General features: G+C 47.2%; 1 protein-coding gene and 1 long non-coding RNA gene across 2 annotated transcripts; one reads left to right on the top strand and one right to left on the bottom strand.

Annotated features, from left to right (window-relative positions):
* Window positions 1–350: 350 nt before the first annotated feature.
* Window positions 351–12,737, top strand: LOC122368885 (annexin A13-like). The gene is made up of 7 exons (XM_043343197.1): window positions 351–524; window positions 4,871–5,053; window positions 5,264–5,468; window positions 5,819–5,958; window positions 9,080–9,272; window positions 10,187–10,299; window positions 12,084–12,737. The coding sequence occupies exons 1-7, from the start codon at window positions 519–521 to the stop codon at window positions 12,201–12,203; spliced, it is 960 nt and encodes a 319-aa protein (XP_043199132.1). The 5' UTR covers window positions 351–518; the 3' UTR covers window positions 12,204–12,737.
* Window positions 12,738–14,746: 2,009 nt separating this feature from the next.
* Window positions 14,747–15,361, bottom strand: LOC122368891. The gene is made up of 2 exons (XR_006254322.1): window positions 15,253–15,361; window positions 14,747–14,825 (listed from the first exon to the last, which is right to left on the bottom strand). It is a non-coding gene; the product is annotated as an uncharacterized LOC122368891 (long non-coding RNA).
* Between the last annotated feature and the right edge of the window lie 1,388 nt (window positions 15,362–16,749).

The following is a 16,749-nucleotide window of genomic DNA, read 5'->3' as shown; positions in this document are numbered from 1 at the left end:
AACGAGGAATGTGCCATGGCCACTGTGCGGTCAGAACGGGCAGGACTGAAATCAATGAAAGTTGGCTCGACGTATCAAAGCCAATAGGTATACAATATGCATGGGAAGTGTCAGTTTGAGGCTCGGGGTAAATAAGAGGATGAAGGTTATGGAGCGCGGGCGATTAGGTGCAGCCGTGGAACCGAAGCGATGCGTTCGGCCCGGCACTTTCGGCCCGGCGCGTTCGGTCCGGCGCGTTCGGTCGGGCGCGTTCGGTCCAGCGCGATCGGTCCGGTGCGATCGGCGCCCTGCACCTGGCCAGCCGGTGTTTGTTTGAAGGTTTCCACAGAGCCATCGACCGGCCGGTCCGGTCGCCAACTGACCGGAGCACCCCTAATGGTGCCGCACGCGGCCGAACTGCGTCCCAGCCGGCAGCCCCCAGACGCCGACCAGGTCCCCAAGGAGGCACGCAGGCTCGCACCGTTCACAGGGGTGCCCCGGCTGCCAGTTTTCACAGCGGCAGTAATCAGTGCAACACGATGAAGGTAAGTTACGTATTTTATTCTATTTTGTCACCCTGCTGTCTTTTTCTCATTAACCCGCGCCCGGCTGGGGGTCCTGGATTTCCACGCCCTGCTGGGGGGGGGGGTGTTTGAACACCCCCTTGTAACTCGGCTCCTGGTCCACGTAGCGATACGCGGAAGGCGGCGTTCGAAAGAGCGTAAAAAATAATGACGAAATCATTTCAGTCAATTTTTTGGGCAGGTCAAAGGTCAGGTCACTAGAGGTCATTGAAGGCAAAATTTCGCCGATTTCCAGGTCGAATGTCGACAACTTCCAAGAAGCCAACGCATAACTCGGGAACCAATAGAGCTACAGCGCCGCAGAAAAGCGCATTCGATAGCCCTATTAACGCCCTTTCTGAGTAATTCTCTCAGATTTGACCTAACGTTAACGGTTTTGCCTGCAGGGGGCAAAAACTGCAAAAATAACCGATTTTTTCGAAAACAGTTTTTCTGCAATAACTTTTGACCCAAGCCTTGTACGAGCTTACTTTTACCGGTATCGTGTTCCTCTCGTCAAGACGCATCGAATGAACTATAATAGAGTTGCAAAATTTTCCTACCGCACTACCGGCATGCCGGTAATTTTTCACTACCGCAGATTTTTCGTGGTATCTGGCATGTCTTGCCGGTAGCATGCCGGTATTTTTGATTTTGCACAAAAAATTATCAGCATATGATTCAAACTTTGGACACTAAGAGGCTATTGAATTGTAATAAGTTGGACAATGGGTGGCTGTTGGGTGGGGCGGTTACTGAAATTGCCAAAATGTGGCATCTCATGTAGGGGTAAGCCAAAATCAAGAATGCAGGTTTTTTAGTATGCCGGTAATTTGGCGGTTTTTTTTGCTTGGGGCGTGGTAGCATGCCGGTATTCCAGAAAATGTTTGTGGGGCGGGGCGGTGCCGGTACCAGCCCATTGGGAGAACTTTGCAACTCTAAACTATAACTTGACCTTGAAAGGTCAACTTGAAAATTTGACCTCAGGTCAAGGTCATAACCTGACCGGAAAGGGTCATGTTGCATATCAGTCGATCCGTATCGTCGAGCTGAACACATCTAAGGCGTTTTCATCGCTCTAGCATGCCTCTATCAAAAGTTATTTGCGAAAAACTGTTAGATACCATTCGTGACCTAAGATGACCTCAGGGCATAAACAAGGGTCACGGACACCATTTTCAAGTTCAGTGTGTCTAAACCACTTGTAATTCGGTGTTTGGGAGTGTTTATAATGTCTTTCATCCAAAAGAGGCGCATTTCAATTTGCTCCCATTGACTTTATAATGGGGAGGTCGCAAAATTGACCTGACCTGAGGTCATCGATATCAAAATTCTAAGATATAAATTTTGTACATGCTATTGCTCTTAGCAATCGCTGAAAGTTTCAAAGCGATCGGTCACTCGGTGTAGCTATGACAGACATTGAAAATTTTATGAGGTGAGGTCACTTCAAGTGACCTGGTGACCTGACCTTGAATGACCTTGGTCTGAAATTTTCACAACATGTGTAGAATTGATGTATGATAAGGTGTACCAAAAACGGCGGCGCTCCGCGCCGCCGTTTTTGAGATATTCGCGAAAAACCACAAGGGGGGTGTTCAAACACCCCCCCCCCCAGCAGGGCGCGGGTTAAAGCAGTTCAGTGTTCACATCACGACGTAAGTCAAATTTAGTCAAGATAACACGTTCTTTGGAAAACCGTAGGGGGGGTTGCATCAACCCCCCCCCCCCTGCCAGGGCGAGGGTTAAAAGCCAGTCGATACCACAAAGACCCGCAATAAATAAATAAGTAAAGAAATAAAAATTTCAGAATAGGTGTAAAATTGATGAATCGAGGGGATTGAAAGTTTCGTCGCGATCCGCCGCTTTTTACGCGAGTTATTCATGAAAAACCGAGGGGGTCCATTCGTCCCCTCCCCCTATACGGGCAAGGGTTAAATTTTTGTAAGAATCTACAAGATGCGTTCCATATAATTCAAGACATTTTCCCCGTCCAGATCCGTGTGTTTTCCTTTGTGTTGTGTCTTAGACTGGGCCTTTCGCTAGAGCGAAGCAAAAGACAGCAATACTACACAGACCGAACAAAAATGGATGCTGTTTGCTATAATTCCTCTAGTCCAACACACATTGCCCATCAATGCATGGGCAAAATAGCTTGAAGGGTCGATAGCGTGTCGCCACTTATTATCAGTCCTAGGACTGAAATAGCGGTATGAATCGTTAATCAGCTACGGAGAATCCCGTAACGACACGCATGCATAAACAAACAAAAATGTGGCAACATATAAGAAGCATCAAAGCAACGACCACGCAAGAAATAGCTGGTTCATGATAAGGCTTAGGCTTTATCAAAACTGTACGGTATAGACATGTATTCAGACCGGCATGTTTACTGGTTACTGCCTCACGTGTGAGGCAGTAAACATCAGGGTATATTGGGTAAACATGGTCTTTGACGTGTCAATGCATTGCCACGGTCAAAGACCGGTGCATTTTATTGCAAGGTAAAACTGGCGACCTATACGCACGCAACTGGTTAGCTGCAGTGAACACTAACATGGTCGATGTTTGATTCCGGTTGTCACGACATAAGTCACCCTTGAGTTGATATGCAAAGGCTGAAATAATAAACCACCTCTTTGAAACATATAATTTAGTATGATTTACAAATTACAAACCTTAGCACGTATCTCAAACACGCGTGGGACGCCATGTCGGACGGATATCAGACGGACACCATCTACACTGATTATTCGGCAGCATTCCAAAGTGTGAACCATTCCCTACTCATTCATAAACTGGAAAAATCGTTCCATCTAAAGGACTACGCGCTAAAATGGTTCGTCTCCTATCTGTCCGACAGACGTCAGAGGGTCATCGTGAATGGTAGGACCTCCAACTGGAGACCTGTGACCTCCGGCGTTCCAGAAGGAGCACTTTTGGCCCCCCCCTCCTTTTCGCAATGTTCATCAACGATTTACCGTGTCACATCACATCCGGCTGCCTTTTGTACGCCGACGACGTCAAAATTTTCCGCCAAATCAACTCCCCAGCTGACGGACTATTGCTGCAGAACGACCTCAATCAGCTGTCAGCCTGGTCCGTCAGATGGGGACTTACTCTAAATCCAAAAAAGTGCAAATCATTCACGATGACCCTCAAGCGTGCCCCCGTCCAGACCAAATATTTTATAGCCGATGCGGAACTAGAACATGTGAACGAGATCAGGGACTTAGGGGTGACCCTCGACACCAAATTAACGTTCGCGCCGCATATATCAGACATTGTTCGCAAGGCCAATCGTGCGCTCGGCCTCCTCATTCGTTCTTTTCAAGTCGGCTTCGGCAAGGCTAAATTCAACCGCAGCGCAGTGTTAGCCGCATACTTCTCAAACGTGCGCTCCATTTTAGAATATTGCAGTACGGTCTGGGCGGGGGCGGCAAAGTCCCACGTGGTGCGGGTCGATCGAGTTCAGCACAAATTCCTCATCTGGCTGCTGGCGAACACATCCTCTGGTTCCTCTCCGTCTCTGTCCTACAGCAGCCTATTACTCAATTTTCAAATCCCTTCTCTGGCACAACGCAGGATCCAGCACGATATCCTTTTCCTGAAGAACATCTTTCATGGGAGAATCAGCTCCGCCATCCTTGTGAATGCATTTCCTCTCCATGTGCCACCTCGATCGACCCGCACCAACACTCTTTTTGCTGTGCCCCGCGCTCGTGTGATGGCAGTGCAGTCGGGCATGTATTGCAGGATCCCGAAGGCAATCAACGCTTTTTTGTCCACCAATCCAGAGGCGGACATATTTAATGACAGTTTACGTGCTTTTAAAACTCGTGTCACCGCATACGTTTTAACCGTGTAGTTTTTTGCTCACCGATCTCACTTTTGTTTTGTTTTACTTACTTTTATTGTGTTTATTTTTTATGTGTATTCTTAATTTTCTCATCATTCTGCTGATGTTTATTATTACCCCCTCGTGCTTCATTTGCACTTTTATATGCATCTTTTGATGATTCTTTTTATGCATCATGTATTTTAGCACACCTTTATCTTAATTTTCATTTTATAAAATAGTTTGGGAACTGCGGGCTGTGATGCGACAGGTATGATGTTTACAATGTGTCTTATACTGTTTAACTGTTTTTATGTTGACTTCACCTGTCAGTGGGGCTTGTCCCTGTTGGTGATTCTGATAAATAAATAAATAAATAAATAAATAAATGCTAGTAATGAAGGGTATGGTTGAATTCCGCACTCTGTATAGGTGGGTAAACTGAACCTCCTGTTACTTTATGATGAGAACGTTACTATCCTTTGCACAGGGCGGCACCATCAAGGAAAACAAGGACTTCGGTGAGCCGCAGGCCGACGCCGCGGGGCAGCGACTGCGTAAGGCAATGAGAGGCATTGGCACAGACGAGCGAGTCATCATCGAGATTCTCACAAAGCATACCGCCATGGAGCGCAAGATGATCGGAGACCGCTACAAAGTTCAGTTTGGCCGGGTAAGTGTGAAGGCTGGCTTTGCATGAAAAAATCGATCGTGGCAATTTTAGATGTAAAATATGCTGCCTGCATTCTATATAGTGTGCGTCGATACAGAATCGATTAATAATTCACGGGACTGAGACAGTTAGCACACTGTATAACACATGACTAAACCTCACCGTAACCCTCCAGTTCCTGCTCACTTGTATCCCCTCCTACCACCCCAGGACCTCAAAGAGGACCTGAAGTCGGAGCTGGGCGGCTACTTCGAGACGGCGGCTCTGGCGCTGTGCGAGTACGACAGCCACTACCTGGCGCAGTGGTGCCGACGAGCCATGAAAGGTATCGGTACCGACGAAGATACCCTGGTGGAGATCCTCTGCGGATGCAAGGAGGACATGCTGATGCAGGTCGACGCCGCCTACCAGTACAGTGAGTGGGAGGATCACTGGGAGGGGAGAGGGTGGCACATGATGTCGTTATGGTGGGGCCAGCTGCAGACGCTTCTAAATAACCCTGGTGATCTAAATAACCTTCTAAATAACCATATCTAAATAACTTCTAAATACCCCACCGAATATTTGGGTTTGGGCACTTTTGTGCACTTTTGACTGCTCTTCGCTGCATAATTGATTATTTCTTAGTCATCCCAGAAAAAAGATCAATCACGTCTTTTATATTTCAGGTGTTAAGCCAGCTGTTCTGCTTTCCATTTTAGGAATGTTCGAGGAAGACTGGGGGCTGATGTATCAGATGTTTAACGAACTGCTTTCCTTCCCCAGTCTACGACCGATCTTTGGAAGATGACATCGAGTCGGAGCTTAGTGGGAACATCAGGCAGCTCATGATTGCCCTGCTGCAGGGACAGAGAGCCGAGCAGGAGGGAGAGCCGTCACGGGATGAGGCAAAGAAAATTGCTCAGGTCAGTGATGTACACTGTACGCAGAAAGATTTACCTCTTGATTTTCTTAAATATTTCGGCCCCGAGCAAAGATATCAAATTGATTTCTGGCACATATATGCAGTAACATGTACACATCTCAGCGACGGCATAATGACTCAATATGGTCACCTTTGTCCTTCACCACTGCTTCGAAACGTCCCTCTGCGGAGGGGCACGAGCGCCGCACTGTGTCCCCGCCAAGATTTGACGGTGCCGTCTCGAGGACCAGCTTCAGGGCGGCGATTCTGCTGTGTGGCGCTGCACACACCCTCCTCTCTAAGATGGCCCAGATTGCGAAGTCCATCGGGTTCAGGTCTGGACTCGATGATGGCCGAATGTCTTTGTCCCAGAACCCAGGCATGTGGGTCTTCCACCACGGTTGAGCGATGTTGGCCGTTTGCGGCGGCGCACCGTCCTGGACGAAGACGTATCCGTCTCAGAACGACTGAGTGACCCAAGACAAGGCATGTTCCTCCAGCAGATGAACTTGAACCTCTGAATTCACTTTGACAGCCTCCTTGATGAAGACCAAGGCTCCTTTTGAGCCGTCGGATGCGACGGTAGCCCAAACCATGACACCAGCAGGCTTCAAGCAACAAAAAATGGTGCGAATAGCAGGATCAATGCTGGATGGACCATCTGCCAAAATTTTGACGCTTTGGGAGTGTCTCTGGGGCTCAGGCATGAACATGTTGTCATTGGACCAGCAGAATGCCTTGTTACCGGCGCTCCTAATCTCCTCCAATATCTTTTGGATCCTGTGTAGCCGGTTTTCCCTGGATGCCGCCGAAATTAGGTGTCGACGTTACATCCTGTATGACATGAAGCCTAAGCCGTCGTTTATGATTCTCTTGGCGGTTCTGGGCTAAACAACGAGTTCCCTTGGCAGTTTGCGCATGTTTCGCCTAGGAATTGAAACACCTTCTTGTGCACGATATTAACTAGCTTTTTGAAGCGGAAATCCCTTGTTCTGCCTGGCATGTACTTCGACGACACTAACACTGTCTTTTTAAGTCATTTAATTACACTGCAAACAGTTTTTACGGCAACACCGAGCTGTTTGGCAACGCTTCGGGAGCTGTGGCCAGCCTACTTCAGCGCCGCAATTTGGGCTCACTTGGTCATCTTCGCCATAGCTCACCAACAACTATTACAAAATGTAAAAACGATGTTAAAGTTGATACATGAGTCAGTTGAGAAGCTGCATGCAAAATTTTATCAAAATCCGTTCATAACTTTTTAAGTAATGGACTGAAAACAAACAGGTAAATCTTTCTGCCCCACCCTGTAGGAGTAACGCTGCCACATCAAACCCCTCGTTATTAAAGTTTTGTTGTTTGAGCTATTAGCCACAATCGCAATGTAGGATTGAACCAAAACATTATGTTTTTGTAATTTGTTCAAAACGTGTCATTCTGAAATTTCTCGTCTTTATCTATAGCTGATCTTCTTCTCCTTGGCTCATTTCATGATAGACATTGGCCTGCTACCCGACAAATACCCGTCTAAATGACCGGTGGAAAAGTCCCCCTGACACGGTTCTGTCCACGCTAACGATGTCTCCCGGTTTCCAATAAACATAGAGCAAAAAATTCGTAAGGAGGTTTCGCTCGTCCTCGCATAACAGTTAGATTATAACTACTAGATTATTACGGAGCGAGCGAAGCGAGCGTAGTCTTTCCTTAGATTAACGGAAATTTCTGAGTATGAGCTGCCGGCCGGCCGGCCGGTCACGCTTTTGCGAGGCCTATATCTCAGCAACCACTTGACCGATTTACACGCGGTAATTTTTGTAGGGTAGCTTCATTCCTTCTACCAAGTATTGGACTATTCGTGATGCATGTGGGTGACCCCTTATGCACGTGCCACGTGCAAAACGAAGAGGTGTCCGTTTTGTAATTGTTGCAATATCTCGGGAACTACTTGGCCGATTGCGCTGAAAGTTGGCATGTAGGTAGGCACCCACTAGGCACTGCATATCCATGTGCCAGAGTTGGGGCGCTGCTGCACGTGCGCACGTGCAGGGGTCGTTTCCAGATCTCGAGAACGGCTCGACCAATTACCCTCAAATTTGGTACACAGTTAGGGACCGGTTAGTAGGGTGCCGTGCACAAGTCAGTTGGGACCCATTTTGCACGTGCGCACGTGCAGGGTGCCGCTTCCAGATCTCGAGAACGGCTGGGACGATTGTGCCCAAATTTGGCACATCGCTAGAGACCGGTTAGTAGGGTGCCATGCACAAGTCAGTTGGAGGTACCCCCTCGCAATTTCGCACGTGCAAGGCCCACCCTCTCGCTCGCTCCGTTAGTCGCCCCAAAAGGCGTTATACTGGTTAGAATTATTACGGAGCGAGCGAAGCGAGCGTAGTCTTTCCTTAGATTAACGGAAATTTCTGAGTATGAGCGGCCGGCCGTGGTCACGCTTTTGCGAGGCTTATATCTCAGCAACCACTTGACCGATTTACACGCGGTAATTTTTGTAGGGTAGCTTCATTCCTTCTACCAAGTATTGGACTATTCCCGATGCATGTGGGTGACCCCTTATGCACGTGCCACGTGCAAAACGAAGAGGTGTCACTTTTGTAATTGTTGTAATATCTCGGTAACTACTTGGCCGATTGCGCTGAAAGTTGGCATGTAGCTAGGCACCCACTAGGCAATGCATATCCATGTGCCAGAGTTGGGGTGCTGCTGCACGTGCGCACGTGCAGGGGTCGATTCCAGATCTCGAGAACGGCTGGACCGATGGCGCTCAAATTTGGTACATGGTTAGGGACCGGTTTGTAGGGTGCCGTGCAAAAGTCAGTTGGGACCCATTTTGCACGTGCGCACGTGCAGGGTGCCGCTTCCAGATCTCGAGAACGGCTGGGCCGATTGTGCTCAAATTTGGCACATCGCTAGAGACCGGTTAGTAGGGTGCCGTACACAAGTCAGCTGGAGGTACCCCCTCGAAATTTCGCACGTGCAAGGCTCACCCTCTCGCTCGCTCCGTTAGTCGCCCCAAAAGGCGTTATACTGGTTAGAATAAGATTATGATTTACGGTTAGTTTTATTGCAAAATGATATTAGTGTGGTATTTGAAGTAATATGTTTATTTTCAGCAACTTTACGAGGCTGGAGAGGGAATGAACGGAGGCACGGATGAAGACGAGTTTATCCGCATCTTCGCGACAACCAGCTACCCTCTGTTGAAACTGACAATCGAAGAATACACGGTCTTCGCTGATAACACGCTGGAGAACGCAATAGAGAAGGAGTTTTCAAGCCATATCAAGAAAGCCCTGGTGACGATGGGTAAGTATTTATTCCTGCATTAACCTTTCTAAGCATCCCGCTCATCTAACTATACCAGTAAGCATAAACTCTCTACGGAGAGCCAGTGAGGAATTTCAATAAAAAAAAATGTTTTAACGTAAGTCATATGCTGACAATGGCGTTCACTATTCAGTTTTGGACTGTTTTTTTTTTTATAGTACTTCAACGAAACAATCATGAAAGTTGTGTTAATCTGCGCCACGTATGACTATTTCCAAACCCTGCCACCCGCAAGCAGGGCGTTCCGCTACCCCACCCCCACCCCCTAAGCAGTAAGCGCCCGGAAAGCTACGAACCGATTTTCAAAATTCAAAGGGCGTTCGATAATCACACCAATAAATTCCCATGTGCCCCAATTTCATTGACCTAGGTGCAACCGATGTTGTCACATGATGTGAAGTCAAAGGAAACATTTTCGGCCGTGCAGGCCTTCGTTCGAAGAAATGTGTTTCGGGTCAAAATTGCAGAACATGAAGTCATTTCGACGTCATTTGTGGGCAAGGTAGCGTATCTTTTGAAAAAAAAAATCCATAGGAAAGTTTAGAGAAAAACGATGGAAATATTTTGTGGTCACCAGGTGTAAAATTGATGTCCGGATGGGTCCTCGAAGTTTGGTGACGATATATGCATTTTTTGGAGATATCAACAAAAAGAGAGAAGGGATTTTCCGCCGCCCTCCGCCTCCCGCCCCCTATGAGGCGCGGGTTAAATCAGGGTTGGTAGGCAAGATGTTGTTTTTAGGTTCGCAACAAAAGCCTCAACAGTGTACGACAGCAGTTTCGATACTTTGATAAGAAGCGGAGTTTCAGAAATATAAGAATCCGAAACCAAACTACTTCGCTTTTCCACTTATAATGTTATTGTTCTGTAACCAATGAATATCTATTCGGCAGTGCTCTGCATCAAGGATCAGGTAGCGTACTTTGCTAAGACCCTGTTTGAGGCGATGGACGGTCCAGGTACCAAAGACGATGTACTCATCAGGATACTGGTAACACGCTCCGAGGTGAGACACTCTCTCCAAACCTCTTCACCGTATTTCGAACAACTTCAGTAGGTATGAATATGTTTACATCTAAACACATTATACATATTGCTAAACCATAACAGTGAATTGTCACTTACAGGGTGTAACGAAATTATCCGGACATCTATTTTTTCGTCATATCTGCTCGCAAAGTTTCTTTTTTAATGTTAGAAGCTGGAAAGTTGGATGAATGCATACCTCTGATAGCTGCTCTCAACTCAGCAGTGACCCTGACCTTGCGAAATGACTCTTGCTCTGAGTAAGAGTCGAGTCGCCGACGGGTTCATTTGATAGTTTTCGTTTAAGGCAATGGAGAGAAGGGAGTTCAGTCTCTCGTTTCGTAGTAAGGCTACGTGTTGGTGGCATGGTGGCATGAGCCAGAAGCTGGTCTGTCAGCAGCTGGACATCAGCAGCAGCCAGTAGCACATCTGCCTGAGACGTAATAAGCTTGGACTTGGTGGCAGACTCAGCCCGGCGTCGATCGCGAAGGGCGCCCTTTGCCAAGTGGTGAGGAGAGTTGTCAGGATAGCGACAAGGAAACGGCACCAATTAATCCGCAAACTGACTCGAATTCTTACCAAGGCAGATAATAAGAGGTCCCACATCACGATTCACCGTTACCCGCCCTTTAGCTTGGTTTTACTGCTCTTCAAAGTGAAAAAGCCAATGAAATTGACGGGAAAACAACCAGTCCACCACGTTTGGCCTCAGGCCAGGGCGTGTCCACTGGTCGAAGGAAGACATGAATGAGCTGGCCTGGTCAGATGGGAAGCTGTTCGAGCTGCGATGTCCGTTGAACCGTCAAATCGGCCATGTGTGGGCTGCCAGCAGCTCAAACATGCCGGCCGTCGCCGGCGTCAAACATCCGGCCAAAATTCAGACCTGGAGCATGTTCAGCTGCTGTGCAATATTCAAGCTGTTCATGACGCCACAGAAAACCACTATCAGTGACGAGTATTACCGGTGCAACATCATGGCTAGCGATTGGTTGGAGCCACTGAACCAGACGGCACAGGAGGGCTCGGTTTCTGAACGCGTACTGATGCCTGATTCAAGTCGCGCAGTCTTCATGCGGGGCGGCGCACCACCTTCAAGTCCCTAGCAGTATGAGACGTGATGCCGAAAGGACCTATTGTTCTTCTGGGCTAACGGGCTATGGCTTGGAAATAGTTCCCATCCCAATTCCATCGATATCTTATGGACTATTGTCCAGCAGGAGATGAATGAGGGGACACCCGCCACCAGCGCCGCCCAGCTGTGGGCACAGGTTAGTAAGGCGCTGCTCTACATGAAACCCACTGTGCTGGAAAACCCAGTGGCTGGAATGCTCCAGAAATTTGTACCTGCGCTCTTATGAAAGGTGGCTACATAATCATTCAAAAGGGAAAATATCAGATTGTCTTGCTTCTTAATTACAGCGCGACGAAAGGTGTCCGGATAATTTCGTTACACCCTGTATGGCCATTGACCCATTAAACAGTCACTGAGTCAGTCAAGCAGTCCCAACTACGCAGTCAATCACGCTTCAATTTCAAGCTCAATAATCAATTGTCATTGCACTGAACACGAGAAATATGTAAATTTGTTAAGCGGGAGTCTGATTCTTTTCTAAGCGATAGGTGAATGGGGTCCAACGAAATAAAGTACCTTTGCCTGCTAGTTGCTACGATTTCGCCCTCATCTATTGTTATTGGTACAGGAATTGATAATTGATTTGCGAATTGTAGCTGTACTTATTGATCGATTGATTGGGATCTTTGCAGATTGATCTGGAAGACATCAAGGATGCTTTCAAGAAGACGTACCACAAGTCGCTTGCCGACGCGGTAAAGGATGAAACGAAGCGGGACTACCGGAAAATTCTTCTAGCTATCATCAAATAACTCAACGACTACAACGTCTCTGCCAGCCCCCAGGCCTGGGTGCTCGCCTAATGCGACATCAGCAATACCGAATACCGAATGAGAGGTGTTCTACGGGATGAACATGATACTTTTATGAAACGCACAATGTCTCCAAAACTAGGGTCAGTCAGTCCATGAACATACTAAATCAGGGGAACATTTATCATCAATTTAAGAATAAGACCTTGGAGGTAAACGATTGATATTAGGTTTTTAGTGTCTTGGTGAATAACATTGGCGGAAAAAAACATCATGGTTCACTTATATGACCATAGGAATACCGTGAATGGTTTTGACACGGTATCAAGTGCAGTGTGTTTTGCATATTCTTCGGTCCCGATCTGAATCGGGGCTCAATATTGAACTCTCAAGATCGAGTTAGCTCTATGAAGTTTTAGCAAGCTATGGTTTGATAGCTCAATTTAGCCTTAGAGGCGCTGTGTTTGTGTGTTTTGTCGTGTTGCCAAGTGCAGCCCAGTATTAAAAGTGAATAAAACAGCTATTCTGAATGAATTTCTAAACGTTTGGATTCGACGACAAGCTAACGAATGGCGTCGGGAAATGAACGTGTGTTGATGGAAGACGAACGTATGGTGTCGCCACCTAGCCAAAGCTCGGAGTCCGTATCAGCGCTCGACTCCAGGTGGCCTAGCAGATGGCACCAGAGTAAACCTCGGAATACCGATACGTAGTCTGCAAGTAAGGTTCATTGGGTTGAAACTTAGAATGAAAAAGGTCTTACCTCCCTTGAAAGATTATTGATAGATTATGTGTTTTCGCCGGCAAAAGTCATTCTCAGCCGTCCTCAAATGTAAATAATTCAGGGGGCGGAAACACGACTTCTCGAGTCCAGTCCGTAATTGAGCTAGTTATTTATCACGCTATGACCATATATTATCATCGGAAACTATAAGCAGGTCCATCGAGAACAAGCCGATTTCAATGTATGGTCAACCCGTGGTCCTAGAAGATAAGATCAACACAAGGAGCTGGATGAAACGGAGTTTTGTAAAGCATTTATTTAGATGTTGCTACCATAGTTACACCACGACTTGCTTTGGTATCGTAGCATCTCCCTCCATTCAAAAGGGACGGATCGTCCCTTTTTCGTCTTTTCTGTCCTTAGGATATTCATTCCTTTTCCTCCACACCTCATCCCCTGTTCCGGGGGTGCAACGGGCACCTTTATCCCATGCGGGTAGCTTCTCACCAGTAGCAGGCCCATTGCCCATCATGGCCTGGTGCGGTGACCGCTGGCGGGGCGATGGGCTCAGTCCCGGCGGAGCACCGCCAAAACCAACGTCTCCCCCTGATTCCTGGCATCCTTCCGGCTCTGAAATGGTCTTGTCAGACCGAAAGGGCCTAACTCAACAAGATAACAACAACAACAGCAAAACACTATCGAAATCCAGTGAATCATCCGCTCACCGACAAACTTGTTGTTGAACTTGTTGCACCATGCTCGCTCTCGCATAGTCGCAGAATTCATTGCTAACACGTCACTCTTTCTCCACTTCCCCACACACACCCTTCACATCCTATGCATACCATTGTCCCTCCCCTCCCCCAAAGAGATTCACCAGCACGTAAAGCTGACACCACATTTTATAATGTTCTTCCGATCCCCTCTCTACCACCGGGCAGTGAGAGCCAGCCCCCCTGGACAGACCAGAGTGCCGCACCCAGCATTCCCTCTGGCTGGATTAGAAGCTCACTCCATCACCCTGTGGCCAGTATCTGGCGAGGAGTGTGTCCAGACTGCATCGGAGACAGGGGACGGCTGGGAGAGGCACCCACGCCGGGCACCCACGCCGGTGTGGGGACGGCTCGGAGAAGCACAGCACTCCTGGGGGGGGGGGGGGAGGGGCGGCCAGGTCGTGCTGTCTCTGTGATTGGGGCCGCCCTAGTGAAAAAATCCTTAAGGACAGTCCTATGTATTTCTTCAGGACGATCCTTAACAAAATCCTTGTACGAAATTGATACACAATCCTTAAGGATTTTGTTAGAAATTCCTTAAGGATTTTGTTAGAAATTCCTTAAGGATTCTGCGGAAAATCCGTAAGGATTTTTAGCTAAATCCTTAAGGATCTCTAGCAATGTCTTTAAGGACATTGGTAATAATCTTTAAGGACTTTGTGTTTTTTTCCTTAAAGATTGGTAGCAAAATCTTTAAGGATCTTGGCGAAAATCCTCAAGGATTTTGAGGCTATTCCTTAATGAATGATATATAAATCCGTAAGGATCAAACCCTAGCAAACACATTTGTACGGTCTCTGAAGCTATATTTTTTACTTGAAATAAGCACATTTAGCCATTTTTCATTGCCAGGAATGGAGCAGCTGCCAACCACAGGCGACCGGGTATACATATATGGAGCTCCAGGCATTCGCAGGTTGCAGCTGAGGCTCCGAGAAATATAAGCCGAGGACTTCCGAAAAAAAACATATTTACAGGAAGATAAGTCTACACTTTTTCGAGTCAGCCACGCTTCAGATATTATCACGTCACACGTCCTCGGCCGCCGCTCCCACGCCATCCACATTCTACACATCTTGAGCGGTTGAGTCGCCCGTCGCCTGTCGAGTCTCGCATCCTGCGTTCCTGTAACAAGGCGGATATTCCTATGTAATAACAGTAATATACTGATCAACAATACCTACTCAAAGGCTCACGAATTCTAGTCTTAGGCTTAGACTGTAGTCCCAGCCAAAGAATATTGGTGAGCCTTTGAGTAAATTCAGTTCAGTCATTTCCAGCTTAGATGCCTGTGTATGTTCATTTAGCAATGCATCACATATGCACCTACGTCCTACTACCCTGAATCCATTCTATTATATTTACCTGGGCCTCGTTCCAAGGCATGGCGCTAAAAGACGCTACCGGTAGTACTTTCATTTGCCGCAGCCAAATGAATGAGGACGACGATCGCCATTAATTGAAGTGAACGTTTCAGCGCCGGTTTTTTGATCTATCAATGTAATAACTAGGATCAATTATTTCATTGATACACAGCATGGCAGAAACTTACATGGCCCGAAGAGGAGACGGCAGACGGCACAACACACTCAACAGACTCGTCCGCATCCCGCGAGCGGCGGCGGCACAATGCGACAGGGGGACGCGCGGTCTCCCCTCTTGCCGGAGGCGAGGATCAGACTGGGTGCTGCCGCCCGTACAGTCTTTGAAACGGTCAGCGGTCGCTAAATTCCAGTCGGTACGGTCTCTGAAAGAGCACAGCGCAAACGCTGTGGCACCGGTGACACTGAGGCCATGCGATACATGCATACTGTGGCACTTGGTTGAGATACCAATAAGTACTTTTTATCAGAACTATTCGTCTATCCGATTTGGAGTCTGGATGAACCCAGCGTGGACATTTAGGTCACCATCCCAGCTAAATATTAATTCTGAGTTAAGGTAGCCAAATTGTTATCCCTGGCTCACAATCACCGGTTTTGGCACTCGCAATATCGAGAAATGCCATAAATCGAAAATATTTAATTTCAAAGTTGCAGCACAAAAGTGGGGGCAAGCTGCTCCCACTGCCCCCTCGCCTCCCGGTTCCCGCGCCTATGATGATAACGAACGCTGCTTTGGTCCGTCACAAAGTTTTTACATGCCGTATATTAACGGATACGGAGCACGGAATAATACTAGGAATGATTCAATCACTCCATAATGATTGACGTACTGGCTGCATCGGCTATCCTGAAGGATTAAGCGACACTAGCAAGTAGCAATTTCCTTACGGAATACTGAGCGATCCTTAAGGATACCAAACATCGCCCTAAAATCCTTACGGATCGGCGAATGCGTCCTTAAGGATTCTAGAAGGTCCGTAGAATCCTTAAGGATTTCATATCTGATCCATATGGGTCCTTATGGATCCTTAAGGATTGTGGGGATTCTGGCGAAATCCTTAAGGACTTTTTCACTAGGGCGGGTGTGTCTGCTCCTGGGAGGAGATGGCAGATAACTGCTGGAGAGGAGATGGAGCAGTCCTGCTGACGACACTGCACTGCCGCCGACCAGATACGACGACAACCAGAGATACGGGAGGGAGGGAGGCAGGGAGAGAGAGAGAGAGAGAGAGAGAGAGAGAGAGAGAGAGAGAGAGAGAGAGAGAGAGAGAGAGAGAGAGAGAGAGAGAGAGAGAGAGAGAGAGAGAGAGATAAAGAGGGAGAGAGAGAGAGAGAGGGAGGGAGGAAGAGAGGGAAATTTGTCTTGGTATTATGATTAGTGCTGTCTCTTTTAGGGTTTACCCCAAATCGTATAAACTATGATCCTTAAAATATTTGTCGCAGTACAATGCATTGTTCATTGTTGATAAATTCAGTGCAACGGATTAGGTCTTATTAGTTATGCAGTGCATGCAGTGCTAATGTAAATATATTTTAATGAGTTGCTGTTTTTCATTGTTTTCAGATTTCCCATTTATTAGGAAGGAACATGATCTGTCAGAAAATTAGCTTATCACAAACATCAGTTTACCGAATGTTGAAAGTTATTATCAAATAATTGCAAT

This window comes from Amphibalanus amphitrite, unplaced genomic scaffold (genome assembly GCF_019059575.1).
Source record: "Amphibalanus amphitrite isolate SeventyFive unplaced genomic scaffold, NRLGWU_Aamphi_draft 000986F_arrow, whole genome shotgun sequence".
Classification (NCBI taxonomy): domain Eukaryota; kingdom Metazoa; phylum Arthropoda; class Thecostraca; order Balanomorpha; family Balanidae; genus Amphibalanus; species Amphibalanus amphitrite.
The sequence above is the reverse complement of the archived record's forward strand: the minus strand, read 5'-3'. Positions and strand labels throughout refer to the sequence as shown.